The 27,494-nt window shown below is 39.6% G+C and overlaps 2 protein-coding genes across 11 annotated transcripts in view; one reads left to right on the top strand and one right to left on the bottom strand.

The window, feature by feature from the left end:
* inpp4ab (inositol polyphosphate-4-phosphatase type I Ab) overlaps positions 1 to 10,272 on the bottom strand; it is a 52,880-nt gene extending 42,608 nt beyond the window's left edge. For all 10 annotated transcript variants that reach the window (XM_047814359.1, XM_047814361.1, XM_047814363.1 and 7 more), the window contains exon 1: positions 10,118 to 10,272. The gene's annotated coding sequence lies outside the window, so the exon portion shown is untranslated. The remainder of the gene's footprint in view (positions 1 to 10,117) is intronic.
* A 9,240-nt stretch (positions 10,273 to 19,512) lies between these two features.
* On the top strand, positions 19,513 to 23,362 carry tmem182b (transmembrane protein 182b). Its single transcript, XM_027133368.2, has 5 exons — positions 19,513 to 19,777; positions 20,652 to 20,775; positions 20,906 to 21,004; positions 21,204 to 21,341; positions 21,966 to 23,362. Exons 1-5 carry the CDS (start codon positions 19,619 to 19,621, stop codon positions 22,226 to 22,228), a joined length of 783 nt encoding a protein of 260 aa, XP_026989169.1. The 5' UTR covers positions 19,513 to 19,618; the 3' UTR covers positions 22,229 to 23,362.
* Positions 23,363 to 27,494: the final 4,132 nt, after the last annotated feature.

Here is a 27,494-nt window from a genome sequence, read left to right as displayed (position 1 = left end):
CGAAAAAACTCAAGTTGAGTCACAGCAAAATTTCAAACAACTGTAAAATCCTGGAGGTGAGTAACAATAAAGGGATTAAACATTTTTATGATTTTTAATATACAGTAAAATGATTAGTTATGGTGGTATGAAGAATGAGGTAGTAACAGTAGCTCCGCCTCCCACCAGCTTGTATATGAGAAGTTTCCTATAACACCACACCCACCTTGCACCTGAGTGAGTACAGCACTCCATGGTGTCTTAGGGATTCGTAGCATAACATGATACTCTATGAATAATAAATGCATTCGTTTCTTTCTCCAGAGGACGTGTCACAAGCTGGTTCTGCTGTGTTTACGTCAAACCACAAATGAAACCTTGTACAAGCGTCTAACTCCACACCCTGTGGTTTCGCTAAACACGAATATAAGAACATCCGCTCAGTGATAGTCTGTCGATCTTTCCCAGCTGTTTCCGTTGCAAAACTCGATAAGTGCTTGGTTAATGAAAACAGAGGCAGGACTGCAAAGGCTGTGCTCCTACAAGTGCTCCTGTGTTTCTACATTACAACACTGCACCTGGAGAGAAACACAATCAGACCTCCTTCTCTCAGAGCAGCTGAAATGCATCGAGATGCAAAACGGGCTATAGTGATGTCTTTGATATCTTTATAATGAAATTCAAATACAGACCTCAGAGCGCACCTTGAAGCCAAGACACCGGTCAATGACTTGCTTACGGTGAACACAATGCGCTACACAGTATGCACTTTGTTTGAAGAAGACGCTTTGTTTGAAGAAGATATTAAACAAGTACTTATTCATTATCTTTAGTCTGTATTAATGCGTTTGACTTGAGCTACACATTTCAGTCAGTTTCCAGTCAAACAAAAAGCTAGACTTGGCACATTGGAGAACTTTACTTGCCAAGGGTGCTAGACAGTACATTTATCAAAACAATGTTTAGAAGCAAAAATATACACAATATAAATCACATTGTTGAATTGACTAAATTCAAATGCGTAAATCAGTTCTATGTGATTAAATTGAGCAAAATGTACACAATGTATTTCCATACATCCAACATAATTTGATCATGTATTTTCAAAGCCCTTAATAAAATCGAAACGAAGCAGGAGCTTTGAAACAGACGCACTATATTAACTGCTGCACTGATTTAATACTATAGTTCTAGTTTCCATCAGTGCCAACATGCTTGAGATTTCACGATGTAACTGGTTTACGTTAACGCTACATGAATCGATCAGGCTCACTCTACATCAGAGATCTCCGACATGAGTAGCTCGTCTAAAGATTCATAGAATATATACAAAACTGATCCAATCAAATTAATTCGCTAAACCTGAGTCATACGGTTTACACACAGCTAGCACCGAGACCAAGACCATACGACATGGAAGCTGCTGGGGATTTGACAGCGTTAGGAATAAGGCTCCCAAGCAGCCGAAGCAAAACCTTTGAATGAATAAATCCTGCTGTTTGAAGATGTGTGCTGTAAACATGTCTTATTAGTGCAGGTGGTGTTTCATAGTAAAGCGCTGTTCAATAGTACACACTGCAACTGCATATGAATGCCATAAAAATACTATTTTTAACAATATTATTTCATCACATAAAATCCAAAATAATTTCAGTTCCCTGATTTTCAAAACTAATATTACCTTCAATATCAAAGATGTTCCTTGTTAACTAAAGTGTCTTTCAGTACTGCTTAGGTCATCAGGGTATGGGGTCATAGAGCTTGTAAATAAGAAGTTGCTGATAAATAAGTAAGTTGCCTCATGAGAATGAAGGAAATCTGACAATAATAACTGATAAGTCTAGTCAGTAAACCTGTTGTGTTAAATCAGTTAAGTCGACACAACAATTAACCTGCTGCTTATGTGAATTAAAAATGATTTATTGCACAAGATGACTGTTCGATATTGACTTTTTTTTGTATTTTATTTATTTTCTTTATAAAAGTTCACACAAAAACATCATTTGATCTAGCAATTTAAAAACACATTTCCATATACTATTTTATATCCAGCTTATTACATTATCAACTGCAAGATCATTACATCAGCTTTTGCCTCAATAGTGACTTTAGCTGTAACAGCCTGGCCCGGTAGTTTCCCCAGAACTCTTAGCGTCTAGCCTGCAGCTCTCTTTTGTTATTCCTGTGTTTCTCCAAGATGAAGACTCTCCAGATGGCACACACTGATCATGTGCTGATGCCACAAATGCATGCTGAACCCCTCACCCTTTGTGTTAGTGTCATGAAGACGACATCAGTGCCTGTTATTCAAAGTAAAGCATGCATAATTTCTTTAGAAAAACTCAAAAGGGGAACCCCTTTCACATGAAAATGAGCATCAGCCATCTTCCTTGCAGCAGCATATCTTTCGGATCTCTCTCTCTCTCTATCCCAAAAATAAATGGCAATACCTCCATAGCAAGTATAACACACACACACAGTTCAATATCTTACCCCTATCAACAACAGAGATCGAACATGAGCTCCATCACCTGAAATGTCACACTGCAATCAACTTATAGATAAAAGCCTCTTGGTCATGTATTGATGAACCCATTTTGTGCATTTGAAAAAAAGTGCAACACAGCCAACAATATTAACGTGTCCCATAATAGCCGGCCATCGAGGATCCACGTTAATCGATTGGTGACTCAGAGAAGCGACAATCCGGGAAACACAAAGTGACCGACGAGTGACCTTGGTAAAGTTTTTTTTTTTTTTGCTTGTTTTTATTTATTTGTACCAAAACTCTAGCATGTCATAAGAGTTCCTGTCAAACACTAGGTAGGAGGATGCAAACGACCAACTTCACCGCTTCAGCTCTCGCCCTCAGAGAATAACAGGAAGTTTCTTGCTTTGTTTGAAACGACTTCTGTGCACTGTTACACCAGCAGTAGCTGGCTGAGCACTAAGCATTTCTTATTTATTTCTTACACTATTGTGGGTAATAAAGAACAACAAAACAAAATCTATATGATATGGCAAAGGAAGGAAGGCAGGAAGCTTAGGTAATGGTTATGCATAGCTGACATTTCTGTTATTGCATTTCAAGAAAGTGAAACTTGTGGTTTACTTGTGGAGATATGTTGAAGAGGCATAGGAGTAGAGTTGTGGCCTTAAACTGTATCTCAAGGGTCCCTGGTTTGAGCCTCAGAGGATTCTCCAGGTGCACTGGCTATGGTACATTGAATACCTTAAACAACTATTTTGCTAAACTTTTCTTTAAACTCTCTCATGTGGACTGAAATAACAAAACTGTCAGGAGTAGGTTAACCATTCAAAATGCCTCAAAAGTAATGCCAGTGCTTTGAATTATCTTATAAATAAATGCCTTGAGGGAATATTTAGAGACTGGAAAGACATTTTAAAAGGGGCAAAGGTGTGACCATACCACAGCTGCCAATTAGCATGGGCTGAGACTAGCTTTGACTTGTTATTAGCCCCTCATTAAATGTGTGGTCAGGCCAGGCATGTAAATATAGGAAGTGGACACACAAATCTTTTGTGACTCTGGATGCAGTTGTGTGGCTCATGCTGACTGTAGACATGACTTCAGTGATGCGATTAGCACAAACTGTCTTGCATGAGGAAGCTACTCAATGCAGCAACTGAAATTAAACCTGAGCTTGATGCAAGCTTGATGTGTGTTTTACATACTTCTACAAATCTGGGGTGAAAAAATAATAAATGGCAAAGAGCAAATACACAAAACAGCACAAAGGCTCGAGAGCTTTGAATACTGATTGCAGAAATCTTTAACGATGCACAGTAATAAGGATCAGAATAAAAGGCCTTTTCAATTAACACAACAATTCTGTTAAAAATCATTCACTCAAATTTTACAGAGGCGTAGAAAGTACACAAGCTTGAAATGAATCCTTTCAGTTTTGGTCGTTTGCAATTTTCAGCTCATGTAAACCTGTATCCTGATTCAGAGCACCAATAAAACAGTAGTATTTAAACGACAGGCTCGGGTGGAGTTGCAGTGCTGTAGAACTGATTGGTGAATAAATAAACTGAACGAGTTTAGATATTAAATGTTATACATTTTTGTAAATGTAAAGATAAACTTGATTTGCATGACTTAATGTATGTAAGTAATGTAAATAGTTGTATGTAAATAGTTATGTACGAACTTATGTAAATAGTTGTAATTGTGTGTGAAGGTCGTGATAAAACTGCTAAAAACGGCTAAAAACTATAACAAAACCCTCCTGAAGACATTGCATCACTATCTATCCCCATACTTGCACAAACTGATAAATGCCAGCTACGCATGTCTGCCAACATTTAGTTAAAAGCAAATATAAACACAACATCTGTTTTCTGTCTAATTTCTGCCAAAAGAGAAGTTCTCCATGTTCTAAGTTTGTATCAGTATCCGTATATTCTGCCCAAAAGCACATCGTTCCTGCCTACGCTAGCTCTTGTAGAAAGTTCTCCATTAATCACAAGGCTCTGTTTCCAAGATGCAATCTGCCACATGACTACAGAGCGGATCCTGTCCATGTTAGCATCAGGACGAACGTTATGCAACACCACAGAAGCTAGCTATGGAGAATTTTTTGCACAGTCATCTTTAAAGGCACACTCCAAAAGCAGGTAGACAATAGAGATGGAGAAGCCCCATTACATGGATTAAATATTCATGCATGTCTCAATAAACCTCAAGGCACTTTTTTTTTTTTTTTAGGAAAAATGCTATAGTATTTTAAATGAAGCCAAATAAAATAAGACAAAATAAAATTTTAAATACACTGAGTATGACCCAGCTGAGACTCATCCAAAAAAGTTAACTGCTGATGAATAATACAGCAAGCTCCAGGAAAAATATATAAATCATATACATAACTAGAGAGAGTCTAAAAAACAAAAACAACCTAAAGAAAAACCTAATCTCAAAACAAACAAACAAACAAACAAACAAACAAACAAATAAATGTAAAAAAGCAGCTAGCTGAGATTTAATAAAACATAAAAAACAATATTATATCAGATATATTTGATGAGCTGTAAGGCTATGGCTCAGCTGGGATCTCTCATTTGCCAAGTAATTTGCATTTGCAAAACAACTCTGGTGCTCTTGACTAAATATTTCTTGCTTTTAAGATGCAATGCAGGTTATAATATTCTGGAATGTATTTGGAATACACAGAGAGGAAAAAAACAGTAAGGTATCTTAGGTTCTGGGCCATCACCAGTAAACAGAACAGCTTGAATGTGCCTTGGCATCAATTCTACAAATCACTGGAACTGTCCTGGTGAGATAAAACCTATTCCTCCAAAGGGTATTCCCTAAAAAGTGTTATCTTGATGATTGTGGCTCTCTGACACATTACTCCAAATAACCGTATAGGTGTATTGGCGTTGAAATCTGGTGACTGAAGACTAAATGGAATTGGGGCATAAAATCATTTAGTATTTTCACATATACATTACAGCACAGTTGAATTCTTTTCTTCACATATCCCAACTGCAGAGGTTGGGGTCGGAGCGCAGGGGCAGCTATGATACAGTGCCCCTGGAACAATGAAGGTTAAGGGCCATGCTCAAGGGCCCAACAGTGGCAGCGCTGGAGCTTGAACCCCAATCCTCGGATCAAAAACTCAAAGCCTTAACCACTTGAGCCACCACTGCCCTAAATCATATAACTGACATCATTTTCATCCTCATCCCAAACATTCAGTGAGAGCTTGTGCCCCGTGGATAGGGGTAGGGTCATCCTGGAAGTGACCGCTCGCTAGTTCGAACCCCAGGTCCACCAAGCTGCCACTGCTGGGCCCCTGAGCAAGGCCCTTAACCCTCAATTGCTCAGTTGTAATCACTCTAGATAAGGGTGTCTGCTAAAGGCCATAAATGTGAATAAAGGTAATCCTTCAGAAGAACTTTGGATTGAATTTCAGGGCACTTCCCTATAAGAGGACAAGTGGAGAACGACCATGTAAAAAAAAAAAAACTCCCACTGTAGGGGTCAAGTATGTACTGTTAACATGTACTCGCCCACTTGTTGAAAATATGGTGAAGGATGAATCATCTGTGTAAACCAGCACAGAAGGTCATTGTATCACTGAATTCATGCATCTGTGCAACGAGGGGTTTATACACTGAAAGCCTACAATGAAAACCCGAGATTGTTTGAAAGTCCAGAAATTGGGTGTCTGAGTTCTAGGGGAAACTTTCCTAGCATTTGAGACAAAACACTTTTTTTCAATCCTAGGGTTAGGGTTAGTGTGTTTTGGTATCCACAGTTTTAACAGCTTTATCAAGGCAGAAACTTTAGTGTGATGTCTTGAGGAACACTTCTCTTAACCATTTCTTAAGCTACGTTCACACATACAACAATTTTATACATCAGTTTTCCTACTACTGGTTGCCATAGTAATAGTGTTTCTCAGTGGGTGGCGCAACTAAATCCACTTGACAACAAAATCTGTTTAGTTGCCCCTAAAATGTAAACATTCTGTGGGTGATTTGCCATTTGTATCTAAAATTCACCAGGGCATAATTTCAAATAATGAAGGTGAAGCAGCATGTGATATTTACTGTACCATTGACAGTCGCGGCACCAAATCGTCATCAGCTGTGGGCAGCGTCGCCCACGTCCGGTCGCCAATGGTCGCTGTCGCTTACGTTGTTTGAAGTCATCAGCTCTCACAGTTCTCACAGCATTAACCATGATTCCATTTTATCGGGCTGAAGTTGGCTTATTTTTATTTCCTGCTGTCCCACTAGTCCAGAAGTTTAAAATGTCCAGTAGTTACATTCTTGCACTCGTAGTTAACATGATGTAGCATTACAACATCACTAATACAAGACAGTAAGCTCCCTGAATATACGTGAAAATCCGTTCAATTCTTTTGCCGCCATCAAAATACTCAATACGTTTCCTCTACGATTTCTTAAAAACTTACCCGGTGTGTGTGAGAAAGAAAAAGATTTCAAATGGCTGAGGTCCACAGTTGAACTACGCAGCATAGTTGAACTGAGCAGCAAACCTTCTTAAACATTATACACCACCAGCAAACAGGGTGTGATTTTCAACATGTGCCTGATGTGGGCTGATCTGATTTGAGAAACGATTTCCATTTTTCCGAAACACCAAAGCCTCTCGGTGCCCACACGTTCATCTTACTCACTGTTCACACGTGTTCAACTAATACAACCTCCCCAATAACACGCTGTCTCTTAAATAAAAGGTTTAAGTAAACATAATCAAAATAAAATTATGCCTCGCTGTCTTAGTTTCTTTTTTGGCTTGAAAATAGGAAGGTTTCCAAGGTCCTGTCAAATCTGGCACTAAATAATGGTATGGAAGAATTTCTGGCAAGAAAACGGAGGATGGTCCCATCAGGTCTTATTATCCAAAACCACTGATAGCTGAGGTATTAACCCTCTGATCACAACTCAACTAAGACTGTCCTCTTTCCAGTAACGAGATTCAGTACAGTGATACAGGTTCTGTATCAGATGGACAAACAAATTACAGTTCTGTAAAAAACACTACAAGATGAAACACCCAGAATCCCCAGGGGTTATGACTGTGAAACCACTCCTGGCTTTGTATTATTGCTTTTGTGAAGGTCTAGCTAAACGTCTGAATGAAAACAGCACTGCTTAACTGTTAGTGATTAAGTTCATGGTTAGAAATAAGACCCATACATTTGAAGTAGATTTACCTCAGCACTTCACTTTAAGCTTTTTGAACAGCACAATAGTCTCTGCAGGATAAGATGTCTGTGTTGACCGTGAAGCGGAGAATAAACGCACACTTCTTCCTCATCACTAAATGTTGTTTTTGTCGTTAACAAAAGTGATATTGAGACTAAATGACACAGAGGATCTGATACAAAAGCCATGATGGTTCATGTTTAACAATGCCAGCTGCTACGGTTAACATGTTTATATTCTCATCCACTCTTGATACCAGACCTGGTGTGTGAAACCGGCACATGGTTTTGGTTTCAGAAGTAATACTTAAGACAAGAAAAAAAAAAAAACAAAGTTAAATGTTGTGAGTAAACATTCTATAATAAAGTTCTCTGAGCAGAGTTAATCCTAGAAGTAAAAGTAGTAGTAGTTTAGTAGTAGTTGCTAAACTACTACTACTATTATTCATGTTTCATAAGGACCTCTATTTCTGTTTACTAAATAAAGTGTCAGTGAAAAACTTTAAGAAGGTATGTATATATGTCTATGTATCTATGTATATGTGTATGAAGGGAGGATGGATGGAAGGATGGAAGGAAGAAAAAAAGAAAGAATGGAAAAATGGAAATGAAAAAAGAAAGGAAAACCTAAAGAGTGCAGTCAGGATGAGAAAGTAGTGTGCTAGGAGACAGCAGAGGTGATTAATGCTTTGTAGCAAACCATTTAACAGAGAGGTCAGATGACTGTGTGTACTGCTTCTGATGGTGTTTCTGCAGTCATTTCTTCTTTATAAGGTCTGTGTAAAAATTCTAACCCAGGAAAAAATCTCTGAAGTACTTGTAAATACTGTTTTATGTACTTAAGATATTTTCTACACTGCTCCAATTCTTATGCATAAGCAAAGCAGCACATTTACTAAGCAATATTTTGGCATTTATTGAAGTCCAACATTTGTCTCTGAGCAGCTTTACCAGGCCAGTTTCCCCTGTGTAGTGAGAGGAAGTGCACCACATTTCTCAAACTTGATTTCTCAGCTGGAGTTTATGCAACATCCTGCCAGCCTTCAGTAAACTTCAATCTATTATTCAGCTATATCCTGATACCACCATGAAACACTGGACCAATTTGAGACTGGACGTGATATTTACCCATCTTATATACTGACTCATTTCATGCCATGAAATGTGGACTGAAGCATCACAGATGTTGAGCAAAGTACACGAGCAGAGAAGAGAAATGGTCTTAAAGCACACTGCCATAATACCTGTGATAAGAAGCTTGAGCATATTTATCTTGGTTATTAAACAGATGCCAGCACTGAATTACTCTTAGGTCAGATATTAGTATTAAATCATTCAAGCACGGAAAAAGTGCATCAGTGCATTTTAATTGGGAATTAACATAATCCAACTAGTCAAAGATTAAACACGTTATTTAAATGTTCAATGAAAAGGATGTAAATCGCTGATCTCTTCTGTTCTCTTCTTTCTCTAAAGCTATAGTAGGATCTCAAGAGAAGATCTTCTAACCCACTGTTTTTTTTTTTTTTCAAATAAGTTTTAGATGTAACCAGAGATTTCTAAGATTGTGGAAATGCTTACTTCCTTTTTTTTATGAAGACGTCTTGACAAATCCGAGACCACAAACATTTATTCTGAGACTTTGTGTAGCCTTCAGTTTGTGTTACAGCTTTGAACATGTAGTCTTGTCTTTCAATGCTTTTTTTTTTATTTTGGAATGGCTTGATTCATTGCTCAGGACCTTGGTCAATACATGTTGTTTTTAAATGTGCACTATAATACTGTACATCCTTGGTAATGCTTCATGGAGCTGTGGAAGTTCCTGGATCCAACTTTAATTAGATCTGAAAGCAGGAGCCTTAGCAACCATGTTGCATGTATCACACTTCATTCTTTTTTCAGACTGTTTAGCATTATCTTGTGTGGTATAAACTGACCTCTGGTGGCCCATGTGATCCTGCTTCTTCAGCTGTATGATGAGTCATTTCTTCTAATAAGAATATGTACTTAAAATCCTCATAAATAAATAGGGCATAAATTCCTCATAAATAAATACAATCTGCATTTCCCTGGACCAATGACTTTTGAATCCTTTTATTATGCTTTCTTCCCTACCGCTTTGTTATCTGTTTGTCTATCTCCACATGCTACAAACATAAACACAACCTGCTTTATGTTTAGTGGCCCATTTGATAAACGCACAAAGTCCTGTAGAGTTATATTTCATCACTTACACGAGAACCCAACAGAATCAAACCAAACATCACCTGATATCCCTGAATGTTTACTTGTTTACTAAGTTTAGCCTGTGTGTGTGTGTGTGTGTGTGTGTGTAGGTCTCCCTGTATTACAACCACTGAACCTAAAATGTGACGCAGAGGGCGTTCCCAACCCGACCTTTAACAAACACACAGCAAATGACACATACTCACATGTGAACGCAGACATATGATCAGTCCATGTTTGAATCCAAAATGCGTCCCACTCCGTTTATTTCCTTGAAAACATGTTCCACCGTGTAAACGACTCTGCCGCCTGCGCCGCAGCATAATCTCGCTCCTCCCTTCCGTGTGACGTATACACAGGCTGGACCCGACCCCTACGCACGTGCTTGTCGGCAACTACACGCGTGCCTCCTAGAGCCAAAGCGTTAGTAATATAAATATATATATATATATATATATATATATATATATATATATATATATATATATATATATATATATATATATATAAATATATATATAATACTTTTAAAATATCAATTCATGTTTATTATTAAATCTAAACGATTTATATTGATTTAGAACTAATAATTATTCTATTTATTTATTACTATATTATGTTAATTTATATCAGCTTATCTATTTTATTTTTCCCCTCATTGTTTACATGAGTCTTTTTTTATTAAAATGTTATTTTTAATGATATATATAAGTGAATAAAACTAATATTTTTAATTCATCTGCTCACTGCAGCCACCAAAAAATAAATAAATATCACATTCTCTTGTAAGTATATTTCTTCAAGTTTCTTTCCTAACAACTTTTTTTTACTTAAATACCTACATTACATGACTAAGAGTTTGTAAAAGCCTTCATTGTAGGGGATTTATGTGCACCCATTGCTATCAGGTACATAAACTCAAGCACATGCTGATCATACTGACTATACTCTCTCATAGGATGCCACCTTAAATAGGATGCCATGTGTCGGTTCATCAAATTTCTGCCCTGCTTTGTTTGCTCTCATCAAATATAAGTGCTATTATTGTGCAATGAAAGTGTCTATTTCTAGTGGGTTGTTTGGCAGTCGAAGGCTGGAGCCTCGACGACCCAATCTCTGGACACGGAATCTGACTCTAGGGACATGGAATGTCACCTCGCTGGGGGGGAAGGAGCCTGAGCTGGTGCGGGAGGTTGAGAGATACCGACTAGAGATAGTTGGGCTCACCTCCACGCACAGCTTGTGCTCTGGAACCCAACTCCTCGAGAGAGGCTGGACTCTCTACTACTCTGGAGTTGCCCACGGTGAGAGGCGGCGGGCTGGTGTGGGCTTGCTCATAGCCCCCCAGCTCAGCAGCCATGTGTTGGAGTTTACCCCGGTGAACGAGAGGGTCGTTTCCCTTCGCCTTCGGGTCGGGGAGAGGTCTCTCACTGTTATTTGTGCTTATGGGCCAAATGGCAGTGTGGAGTACCGGGCCTTCTTGGCGTCTCTGGGAGGGGTGCTAGAAAGTGCCCCGACCGGCGACTCCGTCGTTCTACTGGGGGATTTCAATGCTCACGTGGGCAGCAACAGTGACACCTGGAGGGGCGTGATTGGGAGGAACGGCCCCCCCGACCTGAACCCGAGTGGTGTTCTGTTATTGGACTTCTGTGCTAGTCACAGTTTGTCCATAACGAACACCATGTTCAAGCATAAGGGTGTCCATCAGTACACATGGCACCAGGACACCCTAGGTCGGAAGTCAATGATCGACTTTGTGGTTGTTTCATCTGACCTCCGGCCGTATGTCTTGGACACTCGGGTAAAGAGAGGGGCGGAGCTGTCAACTGATCACCACCTGGTGGTGAGTTGGGTTCGATGGCAGGGGAGGAATTTGGACAGACTTGGCAGACCCAAACGTACTGTGAGGGTCCGCTGGGAACGTTTGGCAGAGTCTCCTGTCAGAGAGATCTTCAACTCTCACCTCCGGCAGAGCTTCAACCAGATCCCGAGGGAGGCTGGAGACATTGAGTCCGAGTGGACCATGTTCTCCACCTCCATTGTCGATGCAGCCGCACGGAGCTGTGGCCGTAAGGTCTCCGGTGCCTGTCGTGGTGGCAATCCCCGAACCCGGTGGTGGACCCCGGAAGTAAGGGATGCCGTCAAGCTGAAGAAGGAGCCCTATCGAGCCTGGTTGGCTCGGGGGACTCCGGAGGCAGCTGATAGGTACCGGAGGGCCAAGCGAGCTTTAGCCCGGGCGGTTGCAGAGGCAAAATCTAGGGCCTGGGAGGAGTTCGGTGAGGCCATGGAGAAGGACTATCGGTTGGCCTCGAAGAAATTATGGCAAACCGTCCGGCGTCTCAGGAGGGGGAAGCAGTGCCCTGTGCACACTGTTTACAGTGGGAGTGGGAATCTGCTGACTTTGACTGGTGACATTCTCGGACGGTGGAAAGAGTACTTCGAGGATCTCCTCAACCCCACCAACATGTCTTCCAGTGAGGAAGCAGAGGCAGAGGGCTCGGTTGTGGACTTGTCGATCCCCCAAGCTGAGGTCACTGAGGTAGTTGAGAAGCTCCTTGGTGGCAAGGCACCGGGGGTGGATGAGATCCGCCCTGAGTACCTTAAGTCTCTGGATGTTGTGGGGCTGTCTTGGCTGACACGACTCTGCAACATCGCGTGGCGGTTGGGGACAGTGCCTCTGGACTGGCAGACTGGGGTGGTGGTCCCTCTGTTTAAGAAGGGGGACCAGAGGGTGTGTTCCAACTACAGGGGGATCACACTCCTCAGCCTCCTCGGAAAAGGCTATGCCAGGGTACTGGAGAGGAGAATTCGGCCGATAGTCGAACCTCGGATTCAGGAGGAACAATGCGGATTTCGTCCTGGTCGTGGAACACTGGACCATCTCTATACCCTCACCAGGTTGCTGGAGGGTTCATGGGAGTTTTCCCAACCAGTCCACATGTGTTTTGTGGATCTGGAGAAGGCATTCGACTGTGTCCCTTGTGGTGACCTGTGGGGGGTGCTCTGGGCGTATGGGGACCGTGGCCCTCTGCTAAGGGCTGTCCGGTCCCTATATGACCAGAGCAGGAGTTTGGTTCACATTGCCGGCAGTAAGTCAGACTTGTTCCCAGTGCATGTTGGACTCCGACAGGGCTGCCCTTTGTCACCGGTCCTGTTCATTAGTTATATGGACAGGATTTCTAGGCGCAGACGGGGGGCCGAGGGAGTCCGGTTTGGGGACCACAGGATTTCGTCTCTGCTTTTTGCAGATGATGTTGTCCTGTTGGCTTCTTCAAATCAGGACCTTCAGCATGCACTGGGACGGTTTGCAGCTGAGTGTGAAGCGGCGGGGATGAGAATCAGCACCTCCAAGTCCGAGGCCATGGTTCTCAGCCAGAAAAGGGTGGCTTGCCCCCTTCAGGTTGGTGGAGAGTTCCTGCCTCAAGTGGAGGAGTTTAAGTATCTTGGGGTCCTGTTCACGAGTGAGGGAAGGATGGAGCGGGAGATCGACAGGCGGATCGGTGTATCTTCTGCCTTGATGCGGTTGATATACCGATCTGTTGTGGTGAAGAGAGAGCTGAGCCGTAAGGCGAAGCTCTCTATTTACCAGTCAATCTACGTTCCTACCCTCACCTATGGTCATGAGCTTTGGGTCATGACTGAAAGGACAAGATCCCGGATACAGGTGGCCGAAATGAGTTTCCTCCGCAGGGTGGCTGGACGCTCCCTTAGAGATAGGGTGAGGAGCTCAGTCAATCGGGAGGAGCTCAGAGTAGAGCTGCTGCTCCTCCACATCGAGAGGGGTCAGCTGAGGTGGCTCGGGCATCTGTTTCGGATGCCTCCTAGACGCCTCCCTGGGGAGGTGTTCCGGGCATGTCCAACCGGGAGGAGGCCCCGGGGAAGACCTAGGACACGCTGGAGGGACTATGTCTCTCGGCAGGCCTGGGAACGCCTCGGTATTCCCCCGGAAGAGCTGGGGGAAGTGTTTGGGGAGAGGGGAGTCTGGGTGTCCCTGCTTAGATTGCTGCCCCCGCGACCCGGCCCCGGATAAGCGGTAGAAAATGGATGGATGGATGGATGGATGGAAAGTGTCTAGCAGCAACAACAGCTCAGCCACGAGGCAGTAGACAACACAATCTCACAGTGTAAGGCTGTTGTCTGTAGCACATAAAAATCACCCATCCTTTGTTGCATCACTCACTACAGAGTGTCAACCTGCCTCTGGAAGTAACTGTGCATCGAGACCTTTATGAAATAGCACACAAGCCTGAGATCACCATGCACAATGACAAGCCTTGGTTGGAATTATATAAAAGTAACAGTCACTGGACTCTACAGGAGTGGGAAAAATTACATTCTCTGTAGTTATAAACCACGCTTCACTATCCAACAGTCTGATGAACAAATCAGGACTTCTTTGTTCCAGTGAAGATGTCACTGCTTTGTGACAATAATTTTTATGGCAGTGATTATTATAGTCATTGTCACTAGATAACAATACATATTAGATTAAAACACATAGAATGATAAAATATGTACTGAAAAATGAATATAATCTTTTAATGTTTTATTGATATTATGGATGCATTATTTCACTGAATATTTGTTTTATTTTATATTTACATTTCAGTATGTGTAGTGGTTGCTATTAAGTTTGCTCAGTGAGATACTGATTGTTTGTTAGCATTTAATGAGCCTTGGAAGAGAGAAGGCTGTAAAGGCTGGACATAGGGGAAAGTCCATATTACATAAGCCCATGCATATTTGTAAAGGGATAGCTATTATTTTCTATTTTATCTTACTCAAGTATGTTCTAGTTTAGTCAAGTCTAGTCTAGCTTAACCTACTGGCCTTTATCCAAAATCAGTAGTCATTTTTCTGCACTTAGCACAGCTCATATCATAGTTTATGGTTACACACATTGGGCTGGCAGGTTTGCCCGACTACACACCAGTGTGTAAAGCCTCACTGAGCAGCATTTGCATGCAGTCAATTCATAACAATTACAGACACTGATCAAGTTATCTATAATATTTTTTTTAAATATTTTTAAGTGATCTATTATCTATTATATTTTATTTAACCTTTATTATATTCTAGTCTAGTCTATTCATCTTTAGAAAATCACCCTTCATCACATAGTGCATTCAAATATGCAACAATCATGAAGATATGATGAATATACTAAGTAGTATATAATCTACCCTGATGACTTCTAGTGACTTTTGGAACATTCATATGAACTATTTTTCCCCCTAAAAAGTTTCTTAGATTAAATAAAATAATAATAACAATAATAACTCTGTATTACGTCTACAAATGCTGATGAACAATTCTTTATATTGTATGACAAACAACCTTATGAACTTCCTGAACAGAATCTGTTTTAGTGAGAACTCTGCTGCCCCCTTGTGATCATTCGGTGTAAAGTGTTTAATTTTCTGAAATAATCTGAAATCAAATTTGCAGTAAATGGATGATGGGAGAAATCTGAAGCATATCCACCATCATATATTATTATAATCATTGTTATTAGATAACAATAAATAATTAAAAGTGTGTATTAAACAATGTATTACAAAATCACTTAAAAATTAAAAAAAAAAAATTTTAATGTAAGAATCTTATGCATGCTATTATGATTTTAATTATTTTATATTATTTTACCGAATATTTGTTTCAAATCATTTTTACAATTCACTTTGTTTAGTGGTGGCTGTTCTGTTGGCTCTGAATGACTGATAATTGACATTTGAAACATACCATAAAGTAGGCTTTAAAATCACAGTGTTAAAACAATTCGACAAATGAAGAGCTTTCTTTCAGAGGCCAGTTAACTCAACAGTCAGAGATGTTTAATATCATTGTTAATCTTCAGTACAGTATCATTGTGATCACCATCAACATTAAGATCTGATCAGTGTTGTAATGTAACGGAGTACAAATACTTCGTTACTGTACTTAAGTATAAATTTCACGTATCTCTACTTTACTTCGCTATTTAAATTTATGTCAACTTTCACTTTTACTCCACTACATTTCCTAGATAAAATGTATACTTTTACTCCGTTATATTTCCACTAAGCATCTTCGTTACTCGTTACTACAAAATAAAATCAGAAGAAATGTGTGCGACTGCAATAAGGGAAGTTTGGCGAATCACTGCTCCTAGATTGCATTACGTACGTCCGCGCGCTCTATGGAGAAGCACAGGAACGCGCATCGTGCACGCGCAGTCAGAGCTGGAGGCATTTATCTATAACGGCGGCAACCAAAAGCAGTGAAATGTCACTATTCGTATTACCAGAGTTGATAGCACAAACAAAATATTAATGCAATATCAATACTAAATAAACATAACATTTATTGATTTGGTCTTTGTCTTGTGAATATTTGTTTATTAATGACTGCATTCATTGGACACACTGTTCGTAGAGAATGCACACATACATGAACTGATTTGATTCAAGACTGGCATCATTACATCATGCATAAAATTTTGGTGTCCACTTTTGCCATTTTAAATAATACCATAACTTTTGGCTTACTATGTAGTCATATAATATATAAGATAAAACTCTTCTTGTTTTAAATTCTCACTGAGGGCTAAAAGCCCTAAAGATGAAACCCTAGAACCGCCCCTGCTCTTATGCCTACCGAAAATCACTGAAATTGTACTTTTTACTTTTACTTCAAATACTTAAGTACATTAAATAACAGAAAACTTTTGATACTTAAGTACAGTAAATATCAGATACTTTAAGACTTTTACTTGAGTAATATTGTAAAAGGTGACTTTCACTTCTACCAAAGTCTTTTTCTAGTACGATACCTGTACTTTTACTCAAGTATTGCTTTCTAGTACTTTATACAAAACACTGGATCTGATGCAACTTTCTCTTCTGTGCAACATAGATTGAGCAACAATTTTGCAATACATGCTAAAACAATTTTGATTTATATATATAATTATAATATATATTTAATATATATATATATAATTATAATTTATATATATTTTTTATAATAAAAAATAATTATATATATATACACACACACACACACACACACACACACACACACACACACACACACACACACACACACACACACACACACACACACACACACACACACCTTTGTTTGTTCTTTTACCTTTAGTGACCTCTTGTGTCTTGATCAGGAATATCGAAAGTCTATACTGGAAAAAAATTAGGACGATGCTGGAGAATGCATCATGTGTCTCTCTCTCTCTCTCTCACACACACACACACACACACACACACACACACACACACACACACACACACACACACACACACACACACACACACACACACACACACACACACACACACACACACACACACACACACACCTGTACCTGAGATAGAGCTGGAGAACCTGAAGGAAATCGATACAAACATGAAGGGAACATACAAAATTCCACACAAACAGTAACTTGAACCTGTTTTTCTTTTTTTTGGATAATTCCTCATCCAGTATATTCATAAGGTTTTCACATGTGCCATCTGACAAACTGTTTCATGTCTACTCTTCATAGGCAAGATCATGGCATCATGCTACATCCTTTGAATATGGGGACTGTGTTGGGCACCCTGCAGAATAACATAGGGGTAGTTTTGCATGCCATCTGTCAGAGTCTTGAAAGCAGAATTTTTGACAAAGCTCTGCAGACGTCAGTATCTCTAACAGAATGTCAGTATTATAACAGAAATGTGTTAAACTATTTTCATTTGTATTGCAGCACTAATGAGTTCTCTACTCTTCTTAGAAAGGTACTTACTGGGTAGGTATATTTTAAAGCTAGTGGTTATCAAACCTTTGATTAAAAACCTGATCTCCACCCAAGCCAGCTGTCCGACTATAGGAGAATAACAAACATCCTCTTTATCTCCAAGATCCCAGAAAAGGTTGGAGCTCAGCAATTATGCTCATACCTACATAGGAATAATATTCATGAAATGTATCAGTCAGGATTTAGGCCTCATCATAGCAGTTCTAAATGACCTGTTACTGGCTTCTTCTCATCAGGCTTGTGTTTCTTTGCTGGTATTGCTTGATCGTAGTGCAGCTTTTGATACCACTGGCCATGCTATTTTACTTGATAGGCTAGAACATGTTGTTGGTGTTTAAGGGACAACCCTCTAGGCCTAGGTTGTAATTTGACAGATCGCTATAAGTTCATAGATCTAAATCTTGACTGCGCTAAACTAAGGTAATGTTTGGTGTTCTGCAAGGTTCTGTTTTAGGCCCATTGCTTTTCTCCCACATATACTACCCCTTAGTGCAATTATTTGTAAACATGGTATTAGCTTCCACTGTTATGCTGATGACACACAGCTATATGTTTCAGCTAAGTCAGATGTTAGTCACCAGCTTAATAAGGTTTAAGATTATGTGAAGGACATTAGACAGTGGATGCTTACTAACGTCCTCCTGTTTAACTCTGACAAGTCAGAAGTGCTTTTCCTAAGACTACAGGCAGCCAGAAGTAAGCTTTCTGATTACAGTTACTCTGGAGGGTCATTTTTTTTATTACATCATGTGCAGCAGTAAAAGACTGCTGTGTGATTATTGATACCAGTCTCTCATTTGAAGCTCACATAAATAATACCAAATGGGTAGCCTTCTTTCATCTCAGAAATATTGCTAAGATAAGAAATATGATGTCATTACATGATGCAGAAACACTAGTTCATGCATTTGTTACCTCTAGGTTGGATTACTGTAATGTTTTACTGTCTGGTTGTTCCAGTAGGAGCATAAACAAGCTTCAGTTAGTCCAGAACGCAGCAGCTAGAGTCCTAACTAGAACCACAAGATAGAAACATTGGCTCCCAGTAAAGTTTCGGATTGATTATAAAATACTATTACTAACCTAATTTACCTAATAACCAAACCTAATCCCCCCCCCCGCCCTCTCTTTCTCTTCAAATCCCATTGTAGTACCAGTACGTGCTCCAGGTGGTTTGAGTTCGTGTTCTGCTCCTTTACACACAAGGGTGAGCAATTTTAAAACATGCTAATTTAATTCCTATTCTTATTTTTAGAGCACGTTTGGTTTAGTTCAGCCCCTACATGTTAATTTATACCACTAACACACATGTACTAACATGTACTGATGGTGGTTGTTATTCACACATGAATTCTCATGTTAATACACACCTTAACTCATCATTAGTTCATATATATATAATATTAATTATTCATGCATTCACTGCATGATTATTTATTTAAAGTGTTACCTTTAGGCAGATCTTACTTTGATCCTTTATCTTTTTATCATAAGGCCCTGCAATTTTAACAGGGTTGTGTTTTACCAAAGTTTTTATACCCTCTTAATTACTGAATTATTATGTCACAAAAAGTCTTCTGACGTACATGTTAACTTAGGACTTATAACTGAAAATAACTATTAATAATAGTGTAAGGTGGCAACGCTCTGTGGCAGATTCTAAAATGATCTCCAGCACCCGGGATCCTTATATAGCCCCATCATGAGGAATGCAACTAGAGTTCAGTTTTAACCTGGGGTGGGCTTTGTGACTGGTACGTAATGAGTGTACCAAAAATAGGAGAGTTACAACTGAAACTGTATCACAAGCTGCCAGTGCACTCCTTAGCCATGAGAGATAGACAAACAGACAAACAGATGGTGGAAGGCAGACAGAAATCTAGCTATAGTAGGTGTGAGATCTTTCGTTATGCGGGTAGATGTGCTTCAGTTTATGGCTGGCTTCTGCGGCGCTCTGGGCTTCTTGTTTTTTCTGCTTACTCTTGGTACAGACTACTGGCTCTTATCCTTAGAGTCGTGTGATCCACAAGACAAAAACACAGGAAAACACAGAAGAGTCATTGGAAGGGTAAGAACAAAGTTTCTTTATAGTATCTTTAAAAGGAAAAACACAATATCAGTAAAATAATTTGAACAATATTTAGCTATAAACGGGAATTAGTAAGTGGACAGATCCTGGAACAGCTGTGTGTGTATTTGTGTATTTGTTGCTGTTATTAGACTACTGATGAACTAGCCTCCTTTACATCACTGCAGAACTTCAACCACTATTACTAATAGTAGATTTCAAGTAGGTTGAGTGGTGGAAATTCAGCAAATACCCCATATGTATGTCTATAAATGTCTGTTCCGCCACTCTCAGGTTTATGTTCTCACAAAGATGTCACAGTTTCCTTGGGCTTCTTTTCTAATTAATTGAAGTGTTTTTGGTTTTGTGGGGGGCAAGTACGTTCGCCTCACACCTCCAGGGTTGGGGGTTCGATTCCCGCCTCCGCCTTGTGTGTGTGCAGTTTGCATGATCTCCCTGTGCCTCGGGGGTTTCCTCCGGGTACTCCGGTTTCCTCCCCCGGTCCAAAGACATGCATGGTAGGTTGATTTTGAAAATTGTCCATAGTGTGTGTGCCCTGCGATGGGTTGGCACTCCGTCCAGGGTGTATCCTGCCTCGATGCCCGATGACGCCTGAGACAGGCACAGGCTCCCCGTAGGGGTGTCTAAGCTTATCTGGAACAGGCAGGTATGGGTGCAGGTTTGTTGCCTCTCTATTGAGTCTCTATTGATACCATGTAGCAGAAATTAATTGGCAGACTTCAAGACTCTGCATTACTGTGTGAGATTAAACTCTCAATCCAGCCACATTGTGTAGTCAATTCTGTGCTTAATTTTAACAAAGTGATATGCAGAATTTTTGTACAGATTACTGTTTTCTGTTTAAAATGTGAAGGATGGCCTAAAGGAAGACCCGAATGATGCTAAAAGCGCAGTACTGTCCTACCATGAAGGCATTTTTTGGAGATGCTTCTATAAGACAGACAGAGAGGAGGAGAGCATACTGGATTTTTGGATCAGTAGGTGACCTGAACCTGACGTACCAATGCAATGATCTTAGACTTTGCCTTGTTGTATGTTTGAATATGCATGAAATGTGTTATTGATGAGCAAATTATTCATTTTTATTCTATATACCTTTTCTAACAGCCAACCAACCAGCAGAGAAGATTTGCATGCCTGCTTATCTTTCTGATGATCCTCTACCTGAGAAAAGAAGAAGCACTTTAAATGCAGATACAACTACATGTGGGACTTTCATTCAAATGTTTATATAAAGCTGCACATGAGACAAAGCAAAATAATTCCATTCAAAACCATTGTTGTCATATCAAAATCCAGGAAAATACTTGATTTCAGTAATATATTAGAAATTTAGCCTCTGAAGTGCTTTGCTTGGATGAATATTCATCCAAAATTTACATTTATATGTTCTATCTTTTTCCAGTGCATAGGACTTTTTGGTGCATTATGTCCATCCTGGCATTCACAATGGTTATAATCGGTGTGTTTGTGACCATCTGCGGCATCCCAACAGCAAACCGCCGCCTTTATGAAGCTGGAGGTGCTCTTTTCATAACTGGTGGTAAATACACTCCTGGCTAATAACACATTCTGTTTTCTTCTTCCTTTAGCATACCTGCTGTTTTGCAATCATTTCTCCATCATCTCTGTTTCCTTCCTTCCTTTGTATGCAGGATTGCAGATACGGTTATCTGTACAGTTCTGCTTTCAGATTTGTTTGTATTTTTCATGTGCTGACAATCAGTTGTTTAATATCACATAGCATTCATCATTCACAATATTGATATTGGGGCATTTACACCCATCAGCCATAACATTAAAAAACTCTGACAGGTGAAGTGAATAACATTAATTATCTTATTAGGGTGGGATTATCTTATTATAAGGCAGCACAATTAGTTCTCAAAGTTGATGTATACGAAGCAAGAAAAACGGGCAAGCGTAAGGATCTGAGCCACCTCGAGAAGGTTCAGATCTGAGCCACTTCGAAAAGGTTCCAAATTGTGATGAAGAGACGACTGGATCAGACATTTTCCAAAACCAATTTATTTGTGAAAGTCAGCACATACCTGTAATTACCTGTAATGTGTGTTACGCTTATCATTTCAATTTGACTTTAATCATCTTTCTCTGTTATCAATTCCATAAAATTCATATGATCTATAATTTGTATCCATGTCTTTAGGATTCTTGCTTTTGGTCGTGGTGGTGACATTTACAGTGTGGGTGCAGATCTCAGGCTCTCTGGAGCATTACATCCTCCAGCGCAGGTCCTTCGTCTGCCCAAACCTGCACCTCAACCTGTACTATGGGCCGTCCTTCATGTTGGCACCCCCTGCATCCTTCTTCAGTATTGTCTGCGGCATCTTCCTTCTGCTCATACAGACTGCCTCAGCAACAGTGTCAGCAAATACAGAAAACAAACACCTATCTGTACAGAAGGAATGAGAAGCAAGAATGCTGGAATAGAAATAACCAGTCATTTTGTGGATGGCACGGACAGTTTTACTTTTCTACTAATTTTCACTTTCTGATTCTCACACTGCAGGGAACTTTCATTACAGAAATAATCAGATAATAATCAAATAATAATAATAATCAAATAACTTGAGTAGACTGGACAACTGATTAGAACTGGCCTAAAGAGCCTATTTTGGTTACAACAACCTACCACCAGGGTGCAGTATAGCTTTAGTAATGCAACAAAAGCTCTCAGGCTGCTATTTTTTTGCACTATAACTCTAAAAAACAAGCAATTTTCATTAGTTCGGGTATCCTGTAAGAATCTGATTAAGTTAGTAAATGATAAAGTTGTATGCAGTAGAATATAGAGATAAATCAATCTGCCACAACTATACATAAAATCAGTTCATGCGATTCTACAAATACAAGACATAATTTTATTTTTTTCACTATCTTATTGATATGAGAGACACTTCTTAGTGTTTTTCTCTCAGACAGCACATTCATTTACAGGAACTGAGCATAAGGTTCATTCACTGTTCAGAGTGCCATGCAAAATCACTTAGCTGGCCTCTCCCCTGTCGATATGTTACTAAACACATACTCATAATTTTAAAAGATATGTCACATTGTTTTCTTGACAAATGAGTATAGAGATCTCTAAAGAAGAGGGGTAGTTGTTGTCGTGTGTGCAATAGCAATAAGAATCCTCTGGAAATCCTTCAAAAACTTAGACCATCCACCCAACGACACAGCATTTGTATTAAATGCTGCTGTGATACATTCATCTTTCCATGGAATCTTCTGGGAGTGCTGCTAATTCATACTCAACTAATCATAGTCAATATGAGCTCATTCATAACAGCTTCCACCTGAGACCATACAAGGCTTGAGTACAATGGGGTCTTTAGGTGTTCCAGAAAGTTTTTGATTCATACTGAGGCACCAGAACCACAGATAGGCCTGACCTGGCTTGGGGTGGAAGCAAGTTATTCTGAACAGCAACAGAAACTAAAATCTTGGTGTCAGTGAAGATCCACTTCCATTTCCAGATCTGGGAGACCACACTAATGACACATCCAGTATATCTAACATTTCAGAAAAAATAAAATACAAACAAACAAACAAAAGATGGAAATCCCCTTGTGTTCCTTCTTCAGTAAAGGAAATGTGCTTTGTGATAACATCTCTTTAATGGGGTACCCCTTCCAACTGGACCCCATTTGTTAGAAAAGTTTTGCATCCTAGAAACAGTCTCTCCATTTATTATCTTACTGAAACAATGAAAAAACTCTGTTTGTAGTGTTTGGAGTTCAGATGTAGACTGATAAAAAGATTGTAGTTTTAACAAACCTACTACCACTGCAGCTGATGGTCAACAATCCATTCATTCATTCATTCATTCATTCATTCATTCATTCATTCATTCATTCATTTTCTACCACTTATCTGAACTCTCGGGTCACGGGGAGCCTGTGCCTATCTCAGGCGTCATCGGGCATCAAGGCAGGATACACCCTGGACGGAGTGCCAACCCATCGCAGGGCACACACACACTCTCATTCACTCACACACTCACACACTATGGACAATTTTCCAGAGATGCCAATCAACCTACCATGCATGTCTTTGGACCGGGGGAGGAAACCGGAGTACCCGGAGGAAACCCCCGAGGCACGGGGAGAACATGCAGGGGAGAACATTATTAGGTAACCCTAATAATGGCTCAGACACACTGAGGCGAAAGTATTGAGCTGGCAATATTCAATATTATCTGTGAATCTAGCTTCATGCCAGTAAGTTGTGTAGACTGGTGACAAGAAGTTATTTTCTGAGTTCACCTCAAGACCAAGCACTTTGATGTGTGTGAGTATGGAAAAAGAGTGACCTGGCTTTGGTAGTGGCACACAGGAGCCAGTCATCCAAGTACAGCAGAATCCTGATGCCCCTGGCTATCAGGGGAGACAAGGCTGTTTGCATACATCTCAAAAACACCCATGGTGCCAGTGAGAGGCTGAAGGTTAGAACTTTAATATAAATGGAATGACTGTCCTTGGAAGGCACAACCTTAAAAAGTCAGTCCTGTGGATGGAAGGTATGAATTATGAATCTTATAACCTTGAATATGGAAAGAAAGGGACTTTAGGAACCGGTTCAGTCTACCCTGATTTTTTTAAGTATGTTGATTAGACCAGGTAATTTAATCTGTAGGGTATATATATATTTAAGTGCACTTCATTCCATTAAAGAGAATGAATGTCTTGAGCCAGAGAAAAAAACACTTGTTGGTGTGTGCTATCAGTGAACTATCAGTGAACCATTGAGTGTATCACAAGATGACAATGTTATTAGAGAGTATTTGCTGCCCAAATAGCAACAAGCAACCTGTCCCATTGTAAAGTATCCTGTCACCAGCACCTGCCTTTCACATGCATGATCTCTTCAGTGGTAGGAGCCCATGAGATCCGAGAATTTCCAACATAGAGAGAGGAATTTTGCTCATCAAAAGTGGCACCGTACATTAAATTGGTTGAAGGGGAGTTGCCCAAGGTTGGCATAGAATTGTGTGAATCAGCTTCCCCACAGATGGATGAAAGTTTGCCAGAAGTAAAATTAACTATTGCTAGTGCGTGCCACATCTAATGAAATATCATAATTTCTCAGTGGAGTCTGAACATTGTATCTGCCACCACTTGGGCAGCATGGATCTGATGAGGACATCAGTGATGCAATTCATCAATGGAAGCAATGTGGCCTGGCCCAACCTGGAAAGAATTAAAAGTGAGGGCTGCTTACTGAGAACAAATCTGGGCAAAGTCATAGAAATAACAAAAATAACATAACAGGAGTTTTTTTTTCTGTCTTTGGTGGACAGGTTATTTGTACTTCCAACTAGTTACATGCTTTGATGTAATCCATAATACGTACAAGAAGGAAAGAATAAAGGATGAATGGTTGTTGATAGTTATATTCAATGTATGAATTGTGTTTTCCAGTTGCATGTGCAAGGCATCCTAGTAATGTTTTTTTTACCAAGTATATATTATATGGCTAAAACTTTGTGGACCCCTGACCATCACACCCTTGATGTGCTTGATGAACCTCTCATTCTAAAACCTTGGGCATTATTTTTGGTTTTCCTTGGAGATCAGTCTCCAGTTTTTTGAGAAGGCTTTTCACTAGATGTTTGAATGTGTCTGTGTGGATTTATGCTTGTTCACTTAGGTTTCCACATACATAGCACTGTAGAATACTCAAACCTAAAGGTGTGGGTTAATTTTCTATAACAGCACAGCTAACAGTAATAATCAAGATAAGTATAGTCAATCGTCTCATCACAGACAGACAAGAACTCTAGAATCAAGACAAGAAGACAGAAAAATTAAAAAAATACAATTAATACAGATCATAGACTATATAATAAACAATATGCAATAAACAGTAAACTGAAAAATTATATGATATGTGAGGTGAGTCAAACACTTATATACAACCAAATAAAATGTAGCCTATAGATAAAAGTAAAATAATAACTTTATATTAAGCACACAATTCAATTAAATTGGGCAAGTTGTTTAGTAAGGGCAAATTCTTAATGATTAGCTCATTGTGAGACATTCAACTTGCACTAGTACTGTATCTGCACTCTCCTCATCACAGCCACCATCAAACCTCCTACAATCTTCTACCTGAACCTGTCACATTTGCTTAAAGCATCTTAAACATCTCTGTCAGCGCCGGCCTCGTCAAACCAGCCAAACGAATCGGGTCTTAAGGTAGATTTTTAATGAATACGGATATTTGTATTCGCTCATATCTCTCAGATTAAATTTTTTTCCATGATTCTGTGGTGCGGAATGCGTTGGCAGATTCATTACCGATTCGTACCCACCTCCCCCTACACCACCCTCTTCTCTGTCCGTTTCCTTTCCACCACTGGAGTGTCACATGCACCACTCAGGCTTTTGTTGCTTGCCCTCATCACTGAGGCCTTTGTCCTGCAGTGATAGACCTGTCCAGAACAATTACTTCAGGAGCTTTAACGACAGCATTTTAATCTTCTCACAGGTTCTCTCCAAGATGCTATTAAAAGAGTTGACAAATCTCATGGGGAGAGTACATGGGAAAGTAAACATTGCTTTCTTCTTCACTGAGCTACAACTTGCCAAGTAGCACACAGAGAAAGTGTTGGTCCAGAAAATGCAGTTTTCTGAGGAAAATAAGTGAAAAAGAATTTTTATTATTACATCTATAAATAAGGTGTCAGTTTATCCTTCACTAAAATATGAAAATAACATTCTATGGTAGACCATACAGATCTGATCTGTTTATTGGTGATGCTTGTGTACAAGTTAATTAAGTGCTAATTTAATCAGATTTACTCAGTTTGTCCACATTCATGCATCTGCTTGATTAAAAAAATGATGTATAATTAGTGGATAACTAACTAGCTATGACCTAGTGTAGGAAATCTTAATCTACCACATTTTGATTGGGTAGCTTGCTACTACTATCTATAACAGAAGTAGTGTGTTGAATTATGAGATAACAAGCAATCAGGTTGTTGAATGCTGCATACTGTATAGAGTTCTTTAGTAGTGTTTTTTTTTTATTGTTCATTACGATGTTTTTCTCTCCGCCACCATAATGAAATATTAACTTTGTTCATTTCTGCATATATTAAAAAAGTTAAAATGTTTTAAGTTTTAAGTTTAACAAATTTAATAATAAAATAGACCTTGACCAGGCAGTTACTAAGGATAAATATAAAAATGCAATTTCTGTTCATTAATGTGGTCTACATTTGCTTCATATCTGAAAGTAAAAAACAAAAAACAAAAAAAAAATGATATAACAAAAAAACAGTGCACCTCCTATCATATGAGTATTTGTTTATATACCAACAAACTATGGTACATACAAATATGAAATAAAATATGTATTCTATGTCAAACAAGAATGTTGCTAGTTCATAGCCTTATTCATGCTTATGATTACTTACCATTCATTGTGCTAGCCTGCAGCTCACAAACTGCCATCTCGTAACTCATTTGGATGGCACGGATGGTCCCGAGGAGCCACCCAGGGGGTGCAATTACCACACGCCCATGTTCAGCCAAGTGGAAAAAATTACACTTTCTAGAATCAGGACCTCTCAACCTGGGGACCGATTGTTGGACCAGTGTCCCTTCAACAATTACAAGCCCCCGCCTTTTGGAATGCACTCTCTGTTTATTAGTGGGCTCTCTGG

This window comes from Tachysurus fulvidraco, chromosome 5 (assembly GCF_022655615.1).
Source record: "Tachysurus fulvidraco isolate hzauxx_2018 chromosome 5, HZAU_PFXX_2.0, whole genome shotgun sequence".
In the NCBI taxonomy this organism is placed as follows: Eukaryota; Metazoa; Chordata; class Actinopteri; order Siluriformes; family Bagridae; genus Tachysurus; species Tachysurus fulvidraco.
This window is presented reverse-complemented; position numbering and strand designations above follow the sequence as displayed.

Bases quoted from the DNA above. Each gene is read 5' to 3' on its own strand.
- tmem182b (XM_027133368.2), top strand. From the start codon at position 19,619: ATGCGGGTAGATGTGCTTCAGTTTATGGCTGGCTTCTGCGGCGCTCTG. The intron at 20,776-20,905 runs GTAGGTGACCTG...CTTTTCTAACAG, and splicing joins CATACTGGATTTTTGGATCA to CCAACCAACCAGCAGAGAAG. The intron at 21,342-21,965 runs GTAAATACACTC...CCATGTCTTTAG, and splicing joins TGCTCTTTTCATAACTGGTG to GATTCTTGCTTTTGGTCGTG.